The sequence below is a fragment of the Fundulus heteroclitus genome, chromosome 19 (assembly GCF_011125445.2).
Source record: "Fundulus heteroclitus isolate FHET01 chromosome 19, MU-UCD_Fhet_4.1, whole genome shotgun sequence".
NCBI lineage: Eukaryota > Metazoa > Chordata > Actinopteri > Cyprinodontiformes > Fundulidae > Fundulus > Fundulus heteroclitus.
The window spans coordinates 22,828,906-22,850,941 of record NC_046379.1 but is presented as its reverse complement, the minus strand read 5'-3'; the positions used below and the strand labels follow the sequence as shown (position 1 = coordinate 22,850,941).

Here is a 22,036-nt window from a genome sequence, read left to right as displayed (position 1 = left end):
GGTGTCTTAAGGCTTTCTGTATGGCTTTGCTTCAGTTTGTACTGCCACTTCTCCAATTTCCTCCAAAAACAGTATTCCTGAATTACATCAGAGTATGTGTATTTGACATGCAGTAATGCCATACCTTGTGCAATACAGCCCCGCTGCCAGGGACTATTTGGGAAAATACCCAAGAGGCTACCAGCTTTAATAAGACACCTTGAAGCGGGAGCAGGTTTTAGTGGTTCAGGTGATGTTAAAACTGTGACAAGTAATGGAATGGCTTAGTCACAGGAAACACTGACAGAGGCTGGTAATAAGAGTGTGTTTATATGTGGCTTTGCAAAAGTATTCATGCCCCTTGATTTTTTTGTCTCCAGATTCTCTCACATTACAACCACAAACTTAAGGGATATTATTTTAGTTGGACAAACACAAAATAGCCTAAATTTCTTTCAAAACTGAAATATGTGGCATGCAATTGTATTCCCCCCTTTAATTTGATACCTTGTAGAAACTACCATTTGTTGCATTTAAAGCTGCAAGTCATTTATATTTATATTTATATTTCTAGCAGGTTTGGTTGATACAGGTCCAACCACCGCATCATGTTTTAACTTATATGTTTATTTACTGAATGTGGTTTTCTACATTTGCATTGACGAGGCAAGGCGGTTGTGTGGATGTTTTATGTTTCATGCTGCAGAGTAAGTCCCTATGATATTTTGGCAAAACCTATTTGGACAGATGATTTAGGTGACCTAGTTTTTTGCAAATAAAAGACTATGGAAACCGTAAAAGATACTACTAGAGAGCAAGTGGATATTTAATCCTACTACTCTGCACCGCTCAAACTATTTGCCCACTGTCTCATGGCCTGGACGGTGGAATTGCTCTTTCTCGTGCATGGAGTGAGTTCGTCAGTTGGTCCTGGGTGCACATGGCATGTGTTTGTCTTAACACTGCGAGTAAAGTCTTGCCCTGAAGTCTCACATTGCCAGAAGGGATTAGGAGCCAGTTTGACTACCGCTGACCTGCCTGCTCCTTTACAAGGAAAGATCAGCTATCAGGGCTGTTGCTGCTTTGTGCCCTGCTGTTTGAGGGTGGTGTAAGGGATTCCTCCAAGTGCATAGGGGTTCACCAAGCAGTCGGGGGTAAACAGGGGCAGAGGGAGGAGGAGGAGGAGGTGCGGACATTCAGACATCTTTGGTGCCATATAGATAGGAACTGGTTGTCTTCAGTAGAACCTCTCATCAAAAATCACTTTCAAGCCCCTCAAGAGACTCACATCTTCAGGAGGCAGTGTTGTTTCAAACGCTACAACAAGCAAGGACCAGATTTTTCCAATCAGACTTGAAACAGGCTACTGGCAGGCTTAGTGGTTAGCACTGACAGCCATGTCATACAAGACAATTTACAGAATTGCACAATTCAATCCAAACTCCTTCAAACATACACACTTTTTTGAAACTGGGGTTTCAAACAGAGCATTGCACAATTGTTCCAAAAAAAAAAAAAACCTACCAATTCACCAGAAAACCACAGGAAGCCAAACAATGGATTCGACGTATTAGTTACGTGGTAGTTATACAATATGGTTTGCTGTTAACAAAGAAGAGAAGCTGATTCCAGAACAGGTTAACTGAGGTAGTTGTTGAAAAACTGAAACCACAGAAAAGCATAGTTCATATGGGGGAGGAGTTGAAGCTGCAGAAAATCAGGAAAAGAAGAATTAAATAAGAGAGGGTTAGAGAAAAAGAAGGGGGTGGGGGGAGGTAGAAGGAGTGGCTCGTTCAAGACCAACTACAACAAATACACTTTTGGGGTCTATCCAACACAAATTAGATCATGCTGCAAAACATTCACACAGACTCAAACATGAGAAAAGGCGTGGCCCTTCTGCTCTAGAAGGAAGCAAAAGAAGATCGGTGAGAAGCTGCTTTTAGATTGGCAAGTACGGTTTGCGCACGCATGTTGTTAGAGGGCGGAGCCCCATGTAACAGGATCTCAACATGAAGGGAAATCCAGGCTCACAGCAACTCTCTAATGAGAAGTGGACCCTGATCAGAGTCAGATGGGGTGCCTGGAGCACACAGCCCCCTACAGAAAGAGCCGCCCGGCACCCTTTGTTACCTCCAAGTGAGCTGAGACCAGCCCATGAACCATGTAACTCGGTGGTTTCCAGGTTAATGAAAAGCTGTAACTCTGGTCTCACTGTCACAGACGAAGGCCTTTCCAACACCGCGCAACCCCCATCTTCACCACCATATTCCCGCCTCCATCTTTGAACACGGTAACAGGGTCAGGGGTAATTAACTGTTTACTTTGTGTGAACTATGCTACATTTACATTTTGGCATGATAATTGTGATTTGCTAAATGTTTTAATGTCCGATTTCACTGCATAGATGAGTCTTAGAGAATGAGAAGTGGCACAGTTGCCAACTCAATTCAGGAAATTTGAGCCACACAACTCTCCTTATGAGATGCATGGTTCCTTGTTTTTCATTATTCCGTTTGTTCATTCATGTCTTCAAACAAACCGCTGAGGCCTCCAGAAGAGCTGGATTTGTACTTTGAAACCCCTGAATAAAATCCATAATTTTGTAGATTTTTCAGAGTAAAGGGTTGATCAACCCAAATACATACAGCACCTTTGAGATTTTCCCTTGAAAAATACTTGAAACCCATTTCTTTCATTCCTTCTTTTTCATTCAAATTATGCCCCACAATGTGTTGGCCTCCCACATAAAATCCCACTAAAATACCTTGAACAATTTGGTTCCAATAAGACAAAATGTGAAAAATGTTTAAGAAAATATGTTTGCAAGGCACTGCATTGCTTGTTTCACTTTCACACAATTAATAATAATGGATTCATGACAGCCCATAATGAGCTGCTCTAACATAATTGTTAGAATTTTTATTTTGTTAAACTTAACAAAAATGACAACTGAATTTTTCCACCTCCCTGTATGTAAAGAAACACCCGTTTGCAGTTAGCAGTGTTCTTCAGCTTCTACTTCTGTGTATGAACCGCGTTCTCTGCTTTTGTCCACAGAATTTAAGAGCAGCCATTGGTCGGCTCCATCTGACCAACCGGTTCACAGCAAACATGCCTGAAAAACTGTCTGTGTCACTGTTAAATGGGCGGGGTTGCACAAGCTCTGCCTAGTACGTGATGAGCAGCTGAAGAGACGATACCTAGGGGCGACCGATGATCTATCAGATAAGACAACGTCACAAAGTTTTTTTAAGCTGCTGATAGCACGCTATGAATGTTTTGTGTGCTCCGTTTTCTAGTGAAAATGTGTGTTTATGTGCAGCCGACCAAATCAGCTTGTCCTGTTTTAGTCACAATTAATTGTGTAGACATTGTTTATAACAAAATGAATCTTATTTGAACCAAATAAATGCTAAAAGTACTACATACAGTTAAGAAATACAAGCCATTTGTCACCTACATTGAAATATTAGGGTCTCTAATATTAGATTTTAAGCAAATGTAATAGAAACAGATTGTTTTTCTTTCAGAGTTGCGCTCATAACAGAAATCAAATTTTTTTGTTCATTTAAAATGCAACCTCACAATTTTTGGCATTCACAAAATATTAAATACTAAGGGTTATTGATCTGGATGTACATAAATAACAGAGGATTTATTTTAGTTTGTTTTATTATGCTACGGGAGTCATATTATATCAATATTTTACATTTAAAAGCAAAGATTAATATTTACCTATTTCGTGGTAGGCAAACCATGTGAAAAAAAAATTCAAACATAACGAAATAAAATTGTTTTTCAGTTTTGGGGGAAGATCATTTGTTCAGATTATTTGAATGTAATAAACGGATTATCAAAAGTTAGTCAACCCTGAGCAATAATAATTTAAAAAACGGCAACAGATTTTCAGAATGAGAATTATTATGCTGGATACAGCTTCATTTAGTAGTTTTATTGGCTCTTGTGCTTTTGTCAGAAACATATGTCTGGCTTTCTCTCAACGACGAAAGCTTTTAATCCAACTGATTGAATATGGAGTCCCTCAGATGAAAGAAATTATGTACTTGTCAGGAAAAATTAATAAGATGGGGTGATGTATTGACTGGTCAGCAAGCGCACTATACAGAGTGAAACAGAATGAAAAAAGAGAACACCATCTGAAAATTGTTTTTGTTTTTTTAAATCTATGTGTCTATTAAATATTAAATAGTGGCGTTAGCTCAAATAATTCTTGCATATCTACAAAGTGTGTGTTTCCTATCATGAATGTGATTTAGAATTACTTCAAACTTGGTGTTTTTTCCTCAATGCAGCTGATTTGTCTTCTCAGTTTTTAATCTAAAACAGCAGGATTTAGCTATTTGTTGCCAACTTCTGCTAATTCACATTCTCCCCCTTCCTTTCAAATATAATATAGATAAACCCTCATACATATAAAAAGCAGGTACTCATTTTGTCAAGATTACCTTTCCAAAAAAACAAAAAAAGCAAAGGAGGGAAAAAGCCCTTTGATTTTTAGTTTGTGGAAAAAAGTAAATTCACTCCAGTTGCTGTTCAATTTGGACCGGTGGACATTAAAGCAGGAGCCAGTTCCTAATAAGAGCCATGCCTGAGAGAGAAACACACACACAAAGAGTCGGGGAGAGAAACCCAGCCGAGGTGTGTCTGCGTCTCGGCTCCAAGGTTCCTGCTAATAGATTTCAGCTCCCCAAGTGTCCCAATTAGCCAGTATTTATCCTTGCTTTATGAATTCAACTGTAGATATTAGGAGTGTGAACATGAGCGTGTTTTCACACAGCTTCCTTCTGCTTCCATTTCTCAACTTAGGAAACTTCCTGTTGATTAGATGGAAATATTTATTTTTACGCTGTTCAGTATTGTAGATTGGTCATTGTGCCTCCTGCATGCATATATGGAAACAATTAAATTACTAAACTTAAGGAGTCAAGACCAAAAGGCGTCAATTTAGCCAGACCTATGCTGCATAAGAAAAATCTTCTCAGTGTAAACACATGGTGGCACAAACAGAAAACAAACAGATAAACCTGTCCGGTTTTAAAGCCTCTTTTATCACTTCTAAGGGAAGAGCGTTACAAAGAAAATAGCAAGCGCACCTTTAACCCTGACCTCGTGTGAGGACGGACAGCCAGAGCTCAAGACTTACCTGTAATAAAGCCCGCAGTTTCCACACATGACCATAAATCACGGTGTGTGCCTTCAAAGTATCAAATATCGACCAATTCAGCACTACTCACCCTTGCCTTTTATCCCCACGTCTCAGTCTTTGTGTTCTAGCAGAGCGCGGCCTTCAAAGTGAAGGCGTCTCAGTTTTTTAAAAGGCACGCCGAGCAATTTATTTACCAAGAAACTGTTGCCGTAAATGACAGAAAAAGTGCTACAATTTACTGAGGAGTAGTTAGCGGGGGGAAGTGGCTGGTGGGGGCGGGTTTGTGAAGCCAGAGGTCTTGGCTGGTCTTGTGAAGGACTATAAAGCTTTACTGGTAGCCCACGATCTGTTTATGACTGACTGAGACACTGTGGTGTTAGGCTCCTGAAAAGTCTACAGCACAACGCCGCTGCCGTCCCTGGGATGGTAGCGGAGAGGTGGCCGGAGAAAACGTGTTGGGGGGCTTTCATTGGGATCCGATTGATTTGGCAAGATCGGCAGAAAACAACAATCTATGTATTCGGATTTTTAAATACATAAAAAGACATAAATTTAAAGCTGCAAACTGGGACATTTTGTGAGGTATGAACAGTGAAATGGTGCATTTCATTTGCAACAAAATGTGTGAGAAAGTTACAACATTGGCACCTACTTTTGTGGGGAATGAGTCCAGATCCGAGGGGCCTACTAATCTTAAGATTTAACACCCTGTATACTCTTGGCAGCAAAAAAAACCATCAGGACAATTTATGAGGCAGACGTTAGCTAAATTAGACGTTTTTTTATCTTAAGGAAACAACCATGTAGAGTATGATTAAAATATTTTAGGCTTACCTTGTCTTTACAACATCAAGTGGATGCATCAAGCAGATCTCCACCAGACCTAATGAAGAAAATCAGACATGATAAGCTTTCGGTTTTCAAATTAGACAGATCTGAAGCTTTAAAAGGTTTAAAGCTATGACATTAGTTGATCACAGCAGATGCTCCGAAAGATGGAGAATCGAGTCCCAGCAAAGAGTTACGCAGAGCAGAAGTTGGCTTTCTGTCCGTAACCTTTTGACTCCAGACTTTAACAGACTTCATTCAACAGACTACAACCTTAATCTGATGTTTATGGTACTGACCTGGTAAATAGGAGTAAAATGCCTTAAAATAATCTATTTTTGCAGCGCAATAATATCTAATCTTTAATTTACACAATTTCTCTAGATCATCCATAGTATTAAGTCTTCCCTCATGGTCTCTTCTCGTCTGCTCCACAGGTGTTCAATGCGGTTTGTGTCTTGGGACTGAAATGGCCATGGAAAGATTTTGATTTAGTCTCTGGTGAGCGACCTTTGTGTTGATTTGGCCATAAGTCTGAATCAACGCTCAGTTAACAGACTCAACCCTATTTTTGTTGAACTACCCTGGAGTTTCAAAGGGTTCATGATGCAATGCACTCTAACAAGGTTCCCCAAGTCTTTGATTGAGAAAGCAGCCCACAGCATCATAAATCCTCTGCTATATTTAACAACTGACGTCAAGTACTTTTCCACATATTGATCCTTTGTTTCCGGCTAGATCAATCTGAGGTGTTTTGTCAGATAAGACTAAGATTGATCCACTTAGAAACTAAGCACACACTTCTAGCTAAGGTCCAACACGAATTTAGCAAACCTCATTTGTTAACATAGAAACAGCTACTTATTCAGTCACATGATAGTAGCCCAATGCATTTATGTGTCTAGATGTGGTAGAGCCTGGATTTAGGCCAGTTACCTATAAAAATGAAGTTATAGTCACTTCTCCCAAAATGTTAATGAGTTACTAACTCTGTTCCTGCACTATCGAAAAAACTAGTTTCAAGGCAAAGTAACTATGCAGTTACCTTTTTACGATCTAAAATATCCATGAAATTGGGCGAATCTCCTGTTATTGGAACATTAAATACTCAAATATAAAACGCATGATCATTCATTAAACTAACTAATTATCTGAATACAGTGTAACCTAATCCATACCATTTTAGCGTGTGGTGGGACAAGTGATTCAAGGGTCAATATGTCTATCAATTGCTATAGATTTGTGGAAATGTATATTCATTTTTTAGAATAAAAAGAACAATAAAACAAACTAGTTTATGTTTTAGTACTTCCCACTTTTTGCATGTTAACTGGCTATAAAATGAGTATAGCAATGAAAACAAAAAACTCAAACAACACTTCATACTAACTACTAAGTCTCCATTCAATTATTTATCTATCCTTTTGCACATTTTTGCCTTCGACTTAAGTGAATATAAAATGTTGTTTAAACTCTCAGCATCCAAATGCTGTCAGAATTTGTTTGCTGTTGTTCTAGATTGTCTGTTCAATGCGTGAACACCGCCCATCTTAAGCCTCCTCGGCCAATCGCATCACATAGGCCTCCATCTCACCCCCTCCCCGGGTTCCCCGCCCTCCACAGGAGGACTAACTGTGGATTCTAACTTTCTTCCTGCGCTAGAAAAAAAAAACAAAAAAAAAAAGAAAAAAAAAAAACTCTCCAGCAGCGGAGAGCATGCTCTTGAGAACGGTCGCTTTAATTGATCGAGTTGTAGTAACGCACCGCGTTACATTGTAAGTAATGTTCTGACGTTAATGAAATTTAAAAAGTAACGAGTTAGACTACTCTGCTACTGATAAAAAAAATGACACTGTTATTTTCTAACACCATTACTCCCAACACTTGTAAAGACAACTTTCAGAGATTCAAACTGAGCATCAGATTTGGGAACAAGGGGATTTATGTGACTTGGAAAGCAGCATGGTTGTTGGTGCCAGATGGGCCGTTCTGAGTACTTCAGAAGCTGTTGATCTACTGCGATTTTTATGCACAGCCATCTCTCAGGTTGACAGTAAATGGTCAGAAAATGTCCAATGAGCAATAGTTCTGTGGGGGGAAATGCCTTGCCGATGTCAGAGGAGACTGGTTCCAGGTGATGGGAAGGCAATAACAGCTTAAAAAACAAGCAAGGTATGTGTAGTACCATCTATGAAGGATCAACATGTAAAGCCTTGAAGCTGATAGGCCACAGCAGCAGAAAACCACATGGGGCACCACTCCTATTGGCTATGAAGAGGAAACATGGAGCTACAATTTATACAATTCGACCAAAATTGGACATCAACAAATTGGAAAAATATTGAGGTCTGATTCAACATTCAGATGTCAGAGTCAGAATTTGACATGAACATGATAGTATAGATCCATCTTGTTTAGTATTAACAGCACAACCCGGTGCTGATTTTGTGTGTGTGTTTTTTCCCCTGCACACTTTGGGCCTGTTCTGGGCAAACTGAGCAGCTTATCACCACAACTTACCTTACCAGGACCATCCGTTTATAACCACAGGGCACCCATCTTTTGATAGCTACTTCTAGTAGGACAATACACCGTGACAAATGCTCAAATCATCTCAAACTGTTTTCTTGAACATGACAATGAGTTCACTGTGCACCAATGGCCTCCACTGTCTCCAGATTTAAATGCAACAGAGCACCTATGGCATGTAGTGGAACAGGAGATTCAAATTTTGGATGTCCAGCTGGCAAGTCTATGGTAAATGGTGTTGCTATTAAGTTGATATAGAACAACCTCTCTTAGGGATGTTCCTGACACGTATTAAAATTTAAGCCACAGGCAATTAAGGCAGTTCTGAAGTTCTGTTTTTCCTGGCATCACTTCCAAACAACTGGTTGCCATTTGTATGATATCTAATACAATATCCATTTTGATCTCTGTGTGTGGTGGCAAGATAGACAGGGGTCCTCATCCAACCTTGGTGCCAGCGGATTAAAGAAATGGCCTCTGCGTTGTGTCATATTTGAACTCCAGGGAAACAATAAGTTGTGGTTAGTAGCTCTTAGAAACTTGAAATTATAAAGTATTTACTGAAAAAAAAAAACATTTAGTTAGATTAATTGAGGGATTGTAAGGGGTACTAATAGTTGTGCCATCAGTTATTTCCTTAAAACATTTTCCTCTCAAAACGCATATTTCTCCTAATTCATTAAAAAAGGTACTTAAGTTAAAGCTTGGATTTTTACATATTTTTCTTGAGATTGTGCAACTGCAGTAAAATAAGTATGCATTTAAGGCTTTTTACACATTCTTACAATGTTGAATGTTAGAACTCTGCTAAATTGGAGGTTTGCTTGTGTGAAGTTTTTCCTTTTTGGTTTGCTATATTTTTTTTTTTCAAATTCAAATCCACTTTTGCCATCTTACACTTTTAATTTTACTGATGTGACTTTTAGTGTTTTTTTTGTTTTTGTTTTTTTTCTCGTCAGCGCCACAACTAGGTTGCGAACAAGTGATCCAACATTTCTCCAACTGATTAAAATTTACTACATTTTGAAGACGCTGACCATATCATGTTTGCAAGCTTCATATATCGCTGAAGTTGCCAGAAGTTGGAGAAGTGATGCAACTGGGAGATGATTTAGAGACTGAGGTTTCACACCAATCCTAACTATGTGGATCAGTGTAGAAAAAGCCCCCGCTCTGGCACCAAGGACTTCTGACTCAATTGAGTTTCTATAAACTCCTGATTCTCTCTGCATCCCTTCTCTGCTGCTCTAAGGGCTTTTCTTACAGATTCCACAGGGGAATGTGTGTGTACACAGCTGCCGTGCAAAATGGGCTCTTTCTAATTTGCCCAATTAGACATATTGTCTATAAAAGAGTGTGTCTTTTGGTGGGTTTCTAGGGAAGCAATTATCAAGCAAAATACCACAGAAAAAATGACTGTCTACAGTTGCAACTTAATGTATGAATGGGAAAACCGAGGACTAATGACCCAGGGTAGCAGGGGCAAAGAGTCGAACAAAATTTGATCCCTTGACTTGGCTGTGGTAGTTAATGACACTACGCTGAAAAAGTAAACAAAACATTGTTATGGAACGATAATTTTCTGTCCCCTCTCTATATATAGCCCTGCGCAGGGGAAAGGCACGTCAGATCGTTTAGCAGTTAATAAGATCACATGACAAAACTAAACCTGTCGGCCAGCTCCATCAGTTCGTGCAAGCACAAAGAAGCTGGGAGGTGACTGAACATGCTCAGGTTGATCTAATGATGGCGAAGCCGTGTCTGAGCCGAAAAACAACACTGTCAAGACCCAGAGCAGACTCTTTCTTTTAAAATGTATGCGCTTTATCGGCTTTAGTAAATCTTTCATACAGCAAAGATAAAAAACGTGTAGATTTTACCACCTCACCAAGCCACAGAGGCGCTTACAGATCGCAAAGAAAGAGTCTGATGTAACCTATCACACATGCTGCAAACCTAACACCACTTTTAAATTCACCCCTTCCTTGTTCCCTAAAAGCGCCAGTGGTCTAAAAGCTAACCAGAAGCGTGTCAGGTGTTCTAAGGTACTTGTGACAGCTTCAAGTGGCGACAAGCAGAAATCCAACCCTTTTTGTGGTAACATGAGCCTCTTCGCAACGCACTTACAGACAAGACACCTTATGAACAGCTGACGGCAGATTAGAGGACAGCCTTAACAGGTTTGGGGAAAAATCTAAAAACGGCAGAATGTATAAACCTACTGGGTCCTCCGTGGAACACCTGGCACAGCAGTTTCAGGTCATTAACCGTAACTGGTAGATATTTCCTCTTCCGCTCCTTCAGAAAAAACAAAAAAACAAAAAAACAAAAAAAATGCTCCATTTTCCTATCAGGTCGTGAAAATGAACACGAAAACCCCCAGCTAAAAACAGAAAAAAAGATGTTAATGACCCTGGGAATTTTTCCGATGCAGGTTATAGATGTTGTTTTAGAAAGAAGAAGGTTTTCCTCCTCCAGCTTTTCCTTTGGAAATTTAATGGTAATAGATGATAACCCGCAAACCTTAATGAAAACAGATTCAGGATGTATCTTTACATTTGAACCCGATCAAACATTTCATATTAAAAAAGTAGCACACAATTGTAAAGTAAAAGAAGCCTGATACGTGGTTTTTCAAACTTTTTTCTTATTCAAATCTCTAGACTATAAATAGATCGTTTCAGATGCCTTTACTTAAATAACCCTAAATTAAATCCAGCCAAACAAATTCCAGGCTGCCTGTGTGTAATTTAATATTTTTGCTAAATCCAGTTGTTCTCTGAAGTTTGTGATTGTAATGAGAGAAAATATGACAGAGGTTCATGGGGTGAATACATCTGTAAGGTTACACAAAGTTTGTGATTTCCACAGGACTGCTGAGAGGCAGCTTCCTCTCTCCACAGTGACCCAATGGATCACCGCCCTTGTATTCTAGCTGTCAGCACATGCTACTGTTTAATCATAGAGCTCAGCAGTAGTGAACCCACACACTCTCGAGAGCACTTCACCGGCCTCTATACCCTCCCTCTGATGCAGTAACTTACAAGGCTGACGGCCCCGCTTAAAAGATGATGCCACAGAGCAACTTTCATTCACTTCTGCCTCTGTCGGGCTCCAACTTGTCTTGCAAGCAGCCACCAAGCCCCAGCTGCGGGTTCCAGCATAAAATATCTCAGCAATGTGCCCATCTGGTTGAAGTTTACGGCTTTGCTTTGCATCAATGAGCAACATACGGGGAGATTTTGTTATTTTAAGAGGCTTTTGTTTCAGGACTACAATGCTACTGAAAGGCCATGTCATCGATCGACTTGCAGAAGCACATTCACTAGGATGCAGACGGCAAAGGAATGTCTTGCATTTAGGAATAACTATGTATAGACAGTGCTTTGCATAGGTATTTGCACACCTTGAACATATTCATATTGTGTCATGTCAAAAATGTGTTATAAATAGAAAGCTCAAAAATGTGGCATGCTTTAGGGTTTACGGGCTACATGAATATAGTAATATTACTAAGTACAGCAATGAAAATTACATTATTTTAACATTATTCTCATCATTATGTACGCACCATTCTGGACACTATAATCTGTTTCCAGGTGGAAGGATTTACTGCAGAGACTCTTCATCTATCAGACGGAATAAAAGCAGTGGGTGAACCTATGACATTTGGGATGTTATAGCCAACAATTATCGCATTCACAACACTACTTGGCAATATTATTATTGCTCACACATTAGCTCCCCTTGAGATTATTTTCACAATCTTTTTTTTACTGGAAATACAGCTGCAGGTATTTGGGGGCATGTTTCTACCAGCTTTTCACACCCACAGACTGAATTTATGTTTATTTTTGTTCACAACAAACCCAATCAGGTCTGATGGAGAATATCTGCGAACAGCATTTTTCAGTTGTTTTTTTCCCCCAGATTCTAAACTGGATTTAGGTCTGGACTTTAACTAGCCCATTATAACACATGAATATGCTTTGATCTAAACCTTTCCACTGAAGCTCTCCTGTATGTATAGAATAATTAACTTGCAATGAAACTTTTCAAAGACGTCAAATCTTTTGCAGCCTTTCCCAGATTCTCTCTCAGCAAGGCCCTGTATTTCGCTCCATCCATTTTCTTATCCACTCTGACCACCTTTCCAGTCCTCGCTTAGGAAAAAAAGCATCCCCACACCATGATGCTGTCACCACCGTGTTTCACAGTGGCCATTGTGTTTTTTTTGACAGTTTGCAGTGTTATTTAGACCTATCGCATTTAAATATTAGACTATTCTTTTATAACATAACATAACCCTGCTGTAAACTACAGCAAAAGTCCATCCAGTGTGTTCTGGTGACTTTTAAGAGCACTGGTTGCACTAGACTTTAACAAGATGATAGCCGAGTAACAAGCTCAATATAAACGTTAATTACACTTTTTAAATTTTTATTTACAAAATTTTTTGAAAAACCTGCATCATCCTTTCCCTTTACAATTATGTGATATTTTGTGTCACTCAAGCAAATGAAATGTCAACAAAATACATTGAGGTTTGTGGTTGAAATTGTACGAAATTTATCACAAATCTTGAGCAGAAGCAGTAGAGCTGCAAGGAGACAACGATGCTAGTTTGATTTCAAACTACAAATTTTGCCTGAACTTGCTGCAGCGATTCGGGTTTTGTGTGGCACAAGGATTTTCCTTTTTTCCTTTTACAGAAACATAAGACGGCTGTCAAAGTGCTGCATCATGCTCTGTTAGCATTTGCACACAATGCGCAGGTCTCAGAGACGGAGGCAACAAGTAGCCTCACTGGTAGCACCAGTAACGCCGCTGCCCTGCTGGCAAGACATTCCACGTCTCCCGGTAACTTGTCATCCAAAGACAGAAAATCATACATCACAAGATGATTATCTGGGTTGGTTTTGGCTCGGGGAATGCACACAGTTTGTTCCCATGCAAAAGTGAGAAAGGAAAACAATATATAACACCAGGGAGTGATTGCTCAACGGGCGCAGGTGTCATTCATCATGCTGAGACACCCACTGAATGACTGTAATTCCCAGCAGCCACGGGGAGAAGGTCACTGGGACCGGAAGAGAGACTCGCCCAGGTAAATGTGCTTAATACACGAGGGAAATAGAGCCCCGTCATAAATAGTTATTTAGCTTGCATGCTAACTACTTGATAGATTCATACTGTTAGAAATGAATGAAAAAAAATTGTGCCAAGTGGTAAATTTGGTGGCTGTCTTTTCATCGGTTCTTAAAACAAACATTAACGTGTTTCTTGCAGACCAGTATTCCTAATTATTTAATAAACCCGGTGCTATTCTTGGTTCATTGACTGCCATGGCAGAAAATTGCAGCGCGCCCTGCGGTTTGAAGGTGTGAGAGGAGTGCTGTGATAACAGGGCTTCACCTCACAGGCCCGCTCGGGTTTTGACAGCAGCTCCTGACTGAACCTGCAGGTAATATCTCATGCCTGCATGTCCTCCATTAATACGTTTCAAAACATGGCGGACCTGGAATGCCAAACAAAGCCTGCGAGGTGATGTGCCCCTGTAATTTGTCTCCTACGCTTAACAAAGCCAACATGATATCCATCAGCAACAAGACTGGGGCGCTCTGGCTCAGACAGCTTGATTGATTTCGAGCTCTTTTAATGCAGGAGTAGGAGAACAAAGAACGTTCGGCAGAGCGACTCACAAAACCGAGACGACGAGATCGACGTCGACCACGCGCTAGCAGGTTTCTTCATGAAAAGTAGAGCGATATTTGCTAAAATGTGTTGACATCAAACCACCATTTCACTGTAAAAAGTTTGAGGGCATATTTTCATCTTAAAAGACAATTACAGTCTAATATTGAACCCTTTTATACAAATGGGGCTTACTGCAGCATATGAGTAAATGTGCGCTTTATTTTTAAGGAAATAGTAGCAGGTGACATCATCAAGGTAAACCTGGCAAATGAGTGAATAAATGTAATATTAAGTACCCTAAGCCCATCAGGCCAATAATCTATAGTTAAGCCAAAAGCGGTATGAAAGTATAGAGAAACAGCTTTAGAGCTAATTCTCTTTTCAGAGCACAGGGCCACTCTTCCAATCCAATACTAATCTAATTACTATAGAGGTGGAATGAAATGTTTTATTCCCATCTCAGGCCACATTTTTCTGGTAAAGACGTGCAAAAAGCTGTCAAGAAAATAATTCATTTTTTATTGCTTTAACCTAATCTCATACTGAAATGCGTTGAATAAGTCATTGTTTAATTTAAGCTTATTTGTTCAAATGGGAAGGAAATGAAAAATGATTTTGGTGTTTTTGTGTCTGGTGAACCATTTCTGTATTTAGTAGGTTACTTTTTTATTAATCATTATCCTCCTGAAGATCTATATGACGTCTATTCTCAGTTTGCACCCTCATAAGGGTTAGGGGGACCATTAGAAGAGCATAATGCATTCTCCACTGTGCTATTTACAATAAGGCTCATGGTAGCAACACTTTTAAAGAAACAATTAGGACATAGTTATCTGCAGCCTCAAATGGTAGCTATGGAGACTTTGTCACCCCAGAAGGACACTTTTTGTAAGCTTTGTATTTTTTTTTTTGTTTTACCTCCATTAACAGGCTGCTCACTGTGATTGGTGAATAAACATGAGCCCATCTAGCCAATGAGATTGACAGCTAAGAGAAGTAGGCTTGTACTTCACATCATATTTATAACTGTGGGGGAACAGAAAATGTAGGATTACTAGTTACAGGTTCCTAAAACCTGACCAAAAGTTAAAGTAAAGTATAAATATATAATGCTTTAATTATATTCACGTTAAATGGGGAAATCAGTTATTTCTTAGAATGTGCTTTTTTTTTAAATCACTAAATACACAAATAAACGGCTGGATCTTCCTAAATCAAGACTCAAGAGTGTTAACTGTCAGTGTGTAACCAAAATTTAATTTTTGTGCGTGACACCAGCCCAGAATTCACACATAATGTTGCAGGTCTTGTAAATATTTCAGTGTGAGATCATGCTACTGCAATTCATGAATTTAAACATCTTTAACAGAAGTGCCAACAAATGTGGCCAGCAGCGTATTATCAAAAGGAAAACCGATTACAGCTTGGTACATCTGGGAGAAAACGCAGCGCAGAAATGGTTACAGAGAAAGCTTTTAATTACAGATATCAAATTTCCTGGTTCAGCAGTGCAGAGTTGTCACCGTTAATTCCTCAAAATATGCACTCAAAAAAAATAAATAAAAGGTTTGTAGAAAAAAAAAAAAAGACTAGTCTAACCATCTCCAATGACAACAGGAGATTTATCTTTTATTAAAGGCTGCAGGTAAAATCTTTAGACATTCGTGGGCATGTACTGGCTGCTGGATCACAGCCTGTAAAGTTGTTTTTACACATGCATTGCACTCCTGACATTTCCTGTACATTGTATGTAAATAAGCTTGTTTGTTGGGTATAACGTCCACCCAAGTGCTTGTGTGCAGAAAGCAGATCATTTTGCGGCGCGTGTGAGCCACGTCACACAGGAATCCGGCAGAAGAAGGCATTAAGTAATTCTCCTACAAGCTCTAACCTTTTCCGTCTGTCTACTTATTTGTTGCATTCCTTGTATAAGTATAGAAACACAAACATCCATCATCACGGATGCGTGTGGAGTCTGTCCACCTTTCTTACCATGGCACAAACAAATTACCTGCAGATCCTGAACGGTATGGTTTTTGCATAATCTCCTGCCTCGACTGCCCTCCTGAGCGTTCCCAGGTGAGAGGCATTGTGCCGCCCAGTGGATGCATAAGCTGCTCCTAAGCATTGCACTTGCTTCTTTGGATAATCACAAGTGTGAAAATAAGTGCCAGGTTTCTCCTCAGAGACAGATTAAAACTATTTTATTTGGATTAAACGTTCATATTAAGTCACTGCTTTGCAATGAAGAAAAACCTTTCATGCATTTAAAGCTTGGATGCAACTCAGCACTCTGGCCTCATAAAAGGCAGATGCTGATAAATATTAATATGAATCCTGCTTCTATGTTTGTTCATAGGTCAATGCTTGGCTGCTGCGACCAAAGAAATAACTTTTTTAACTTTTGTACCAGCATAACTGTATGGCATGGGTGCTGCACAGTCCAGGAGAGGACGGACTTGGCGTGGGTGGGGATAAGAGCGTAGGGGATTGTGGGATGCCGTCTAAAGGATCTAGACTCAATTTATGCTGAAAGAGTCCAAAAAAGGGCCAGACACATCTCCACTCATCCCACCCACCCAGGCAATACGCTGTTTGCCCCTCTCCCATCAGGTAAATGCTTCAGAAGTCTCAAAGCCAAAACAAATAAGGTTAGAAACAGTTTCTCAAGAGCTGTGAGGGCAATTGCCCCCTGATAGGAGACTGCAGTCCAGCACTTTAAAATCACCCCGCTGTTTCTAACGCCTTCATACATCACAATCACCATAATGTTATTGCCTACATGCACACCATCATCTCAGTATATCTAAATGCACATTGCTGTAAATGAAGCCCTGAATTTGTCACTGTACAATAAGCACCTTACTGCATTATTATCTATTATGTGTGATTCTCATGAACGCTACAAAAAAATTATTTAACCCTTGTTCACTGCCTGTTTGTCAGTTTTTGCCTTCGTTATGTGTAATGTGAACTGGAGTAGCCAAAGGGAAATTTTGTTGCAGTGACAATATTCTTGATTCTTGATAAAACAACTAACATCAAGAACACCTGCAAAACTAGAGAAAAAAAAAAGATGAGATTATATGGAAAAAAAATGCACTAAATACTAATCGAACAATGTATTACAAGTTATTATTTAGGAACATTAAAAAGACTTTCTGGCATTGCAGAGACCTCATAATGAATCCCCTCAGGAGTCATGCGCCGCATTATTCTGTTGTAAAATGTAGCGACAAACCAGCATAACGCTTTTAGAAAGGTGCATGTTGCTAAAATGTCCTAATGTATACCTCTTTTCTTTTATCACCTTTACTAGGCGCACCAATCGCAATCTCACACTACCAAAGTTTACAGAGGTACAAGCTACACATAAGTGTGTTTAAAATCTCTAGGGTGCCACTTATTTCTAAAAAAGATCTACAAGAGGATGTTCAGGTGTCCAGCCAAGTTGTCAACTCCAAATATATCACCTTTTTGCCGAACAATGGTTCATGTTCAGGAACCATCTGAAGGAACACACATGGCTTGGATCCACCTCGTGCTCGTGCATTTGTCTTTTAACCTTCAAATATCCTTAAAATCCCTTCAAGACTTATAATGATACCTTAAAGCATAGGACAATATCCTATGCTTTAGACTGGGAAAAGGAAAATACTTTTTCAAATGTTGATTTTGATGTTTTTCTCAAACACAAGTAAATGTCAGAGGACAGAATTTGCCTATCATGAACACGTTTTTATAGTCTTCTTTCTTTGGTCTACAACTCAACAGTATGCCTGGGTCAGCATCAAACTCTAGCAAGGTTTTTAAAACTGCTAACATTTTCTCCTCAAACCATTCCTGTAGTTTAAAGTCCTTTTAATAAAGACGGCAAAAAAGTGCCAGATGGCCTGATTCTTTTCAATCTTATGATCCATAATAGTGAATTTCTCCATTGTGAGATCAATAAAGCCCATCTTATCTTATCTCTTATAAAGTAAACCTTGTATACCAGCTGCTGTACACTGCTGGTCAGCTACCCTAAAAGAGGCAACTGCACCATTGGAAATGGTTGTGGTAGAAAAACAAAACAAGAAACAAAACAGAATATAACTGTGTGGATACTAAACCCATCTCTCCCATTAACATGAAGCTGGGAGAAGATAGTGGTAATTAACAACTATTCTAACCATGGTATATATCATACTTGGAGAAACGAGAATGAAAAAGCTATAAGCACTTTAAAATTACTTCTGTTAATTTTGATCTGATTTAGCTCCAGTCTGCAAAAAAATCATGAAAAAATGTTACAAATATCATTACATTGATATGATTGTAATAATCATGGTGTTACATTATTTTTATCAGTGGTTGGGACAATTGTTGCAGGTCTGTAGTCAATGAAGAGCAAGGGTCGATGGGGTGGAAAAAAATAAAAATATTCACCTAATAACTACCCTTCCATTTCTGTATACAAGTAGTCTCTCTCTCTCACTCACTCACTCACTCACTCACTCACTCACTCACTCACTCACTCACTCACTCACTCACTCACTCAAAGTGAGCAGTGTGCCTTGACTACTATTCATTTTCAAGCCTTTCTACGGCCCAAGCCTGACCCTAACTTTAACATTTACCAGTTTATACATAACCCTAACCAAACAAAAGGTCCTCACTATACATCAAAGTCCTCACTTTACTAGTAACATGAGCAAAAAATGTGTATGATCAGCTGCAAGTAAAAGAACACATCCACACACATCAATCAATAAATCAGCCCCCTTAGAGTCTCTGATTTACAAAACAAAAACAGAAAGGCAAAACAGAAAGGCAAAAGAAGAAAAAGAATCATGTTATATTGACTCTAAAGTCTTGCTTTTAATAGATACTGCAGTTTTATCTTGACTGCTCTTTCAAATGGTAAAGTCTCGGTATGAAAGTGATGCCACATTTTTTCCTGAGAGAGAACGCTCTGGCATGGTACCTCCCCGTCAGTCAAACTTGAACTGAACTCTGTGATGTTGATGGATGTGTAAAGGTGCGGGAGCGGCTGGCTGGGTCAACCCAGCCTGCCTGGGCAGACGTGCTAATGATAAATGTCAGTTGTCAGACGTCTGTGTCAGGGCCTTCTTTTCTCCATTACTGTCCATGTTGTGGCTTGTTGTGTGTGTGTGTGTGTGTGTGTGTGTGTGTGTGTGTGTGTGTGTGTGTGTGTGTGTGTGTGTGTGTGTGTGTGTGTTTTTAAACACGTCATCGTTGATGCAAATAGCGATACTGGAGGGGCGGAAATGCGCGACGGTGTTAAAAGAAAAGGGTACAAAATGGATGCAAAACCTGCAGTAACTGATGTTTTGGAGAGGAAGTGTTATCTTAGTCTTCTTTCTTTTACAAGATTTGCTTTGTAAACAAACCCTGTCCAGCCCCTGCATGAGACCTGCTTCCGGCTAAATAAAACACCAACAGCAGAACATCAGAACAAAAGCCTCTGAAATTCTACTTTCTAACTTTGATTATAATCCATTTTAAACACTCCTAATAAGAACAGGCACTTTATAAAAATCCTTACAACACACAATATTTAGTAAACACTAATATAGTGTTGGGTTTAAAAAAATATGGCATATTTATCTCAAACTTTACATCAATAAAGCTGTACTTACGAAGCTGTGTGATATTAGGTTTTGACATCAGCCGCTAACAGAAGAAGGAAGGGGAGAAATGGAGCTGGGAAATGGCCCAAACGTGTAATTCAACAACTTATTAATATATTGGTAACAGAACGAATTTGTCCAAAACTATGACACTTTCAGAGCTGTAATCTAATCTTCAACAGAGGTTAAAGGCTAAAGTACAGCTGGGAGGGGTGGCCTAGTGAATAGGGAGTCGGGCATTTGTGTCTTGGAGAGGCCGCAAAGGTCCCCGGTTCAAAACTCAGTCTGTCACCCTGAGCAAGACACTTCACAACACTTTGAACTGTACTACTGAAATGTGTTCAATGTGTACAGTTTTTACACTGTAAAAAATGCTTTTCCTTTTACTGTTGAATTATTGTTATTAACTGTTTAGCTTTAGCTCCAAACGGCAAGAAAACCCGGTAGAGGGGTTCAGTATGTTTAAATCTACTATGCGTTTAGTAACTTGTGATGTTCATTTATGGGGAAATTCTAACCATATTAGCCATTTTATTTTAGTTAAAAAAATCTTAGCAAAATATTTACATTCTAATTTAACTGAAGATGGTGGTTCAGTCAACTGTGATTCCCATCCGTCGTGTGCGGCATCCAGCAGTGAACGGTAAGGCTGATATGTTTATATAGGTCGTTTTATGACTGCATACATCCTAGCCAAAGTCAAGAACTGTCGTAAGACTTGTGGTTGAGAAAGTTTCTGTGCCAGGGGCAGAGTCCCAGCCAGAGTCCTGACTTGAAATTGTAAGAATCTGTAGAGGGAGCTGAAGATGGAGCTGATGGAGGGTTATCAGGGTATAAGAGACTTTCCAATGTCAAAGACTCCAAGCTCATCAAAGGTAAGTCATCAAAAATATCTACTGAAACAAGCAAAATACTGGTCTCCAGTTATAATTAAAGTAGTGATTGCTGAAATGCCAATAAATATTTTTCCAATTATTCTGAATATCTACCAACTTTTAGAAGTAAATGAAAACAGAAATAATTATTCTCTTTCATTATGGATCCTCCTTTTTATTATGTTTACAGAGATGGCCGTTTAATTTCCTTTCAGAACCAAATTTCTTGGTTAAATTTAAATTATTTTGAATCTCAAGCTGAGTAATTTTGATCATTAATTGAAGCCTTTAACTTTGCCTTATTCACAAACAAAATTGTGTTTTCTTGTTACTTAACATAAGACCACAGAAATTACACTTGATAATTACTATTTTTGTAAAATATTTTACTTTCAAAGATTTTAAATAGGGATACACAAAATATTTTTGTCTGTATTGCCAATGTTTTTTTATTTATTATTATTATTATTATTATTATTATTATTATTATTATTATTATTATTATTATTATTATTATTATTATTATTATTATTATTTGTTTACATACCAGTATTGTTTTGGTAAGAAAAACTGCACGGATATTAAGAACCAATGATTATTTGGTTCTTAATATCTATTTCCATCTTGTTGCGGTTTGTGTATGTGTTTCAGATGAGGAGAGGGATGGCCATGTGGTATTTGATAGTCGTACAGCTCAGGATCATAGTCTCTACCTGATAGCGGAGAAGCAATGTCATTTGTGTCATGTGTAGAGAAAAATATATATTATATAATATCAGTAAATATTAATATTGTTGTTATGGCAAATAACCAATAATAGTATTAATAGGGCATCAGTTTGTCTCTTGATGGCAAATTTTCATAGTGGTGAGTCCATAATATTATATATTGGTTGGAATAGACCCATTTTAATTCAGTTTTCTAGCTGTTAAACTTACCCAATTTCTACTCAGAGAAATGGATGAAAAAACTGAATCTCACTTTCTTATGCTTCAAGTATTACCCCTTCAACATGTTGATACAAAATCTCAAAGACAAAATAACTTCTTGTATAATTAGTTCCTTGTGCTTAAAACAATGTTAATTTACAGTGCCAGGAAACAGATTAACGTTTTGGACGTATGTGGACAGGAAAGATGTGTTATGAAGCCTAGGGATATTATGCAGCATACAAGAAGAAGAAAACCCTACAAAGATAGATGTTTTATCTTCAGGACAAGCAAACATGTTTTTACTTAGTTACCTGTATCCTCGCTTCAGAAACCTGGTGTCCTTCTCTTTAAAGTTTCTGGCTTCATCACTACTGTAACATCTAGAGCCTGAAT

General features: G+C 38.8%; 1 protein-coding gene across 2 annotated transcripts in view; it reads right to left on the bottom strand.

The window, feature by feature from the left end:
• The window catches only part of slc25a21 (solute carrier family 25 member 21), a 148,147-nt gene that overhangs the window by 58,130 nt on the left and 67,981 nt on the right, over nt 1–22,036 (bottom strand). For both annotated transcript variants that reach the window (XM_036150546.1, XM_036150547.1), the window contains one exon: nt 5,984–6,032. In XM_036150546.1, coding sequence (XP_036006439.1) covers nt 5,984–6,032 — 49 coding nt within the window. The remainder of the gene's footprint in view (nt 1–5,983; nt 6,033–22,036) is intronic.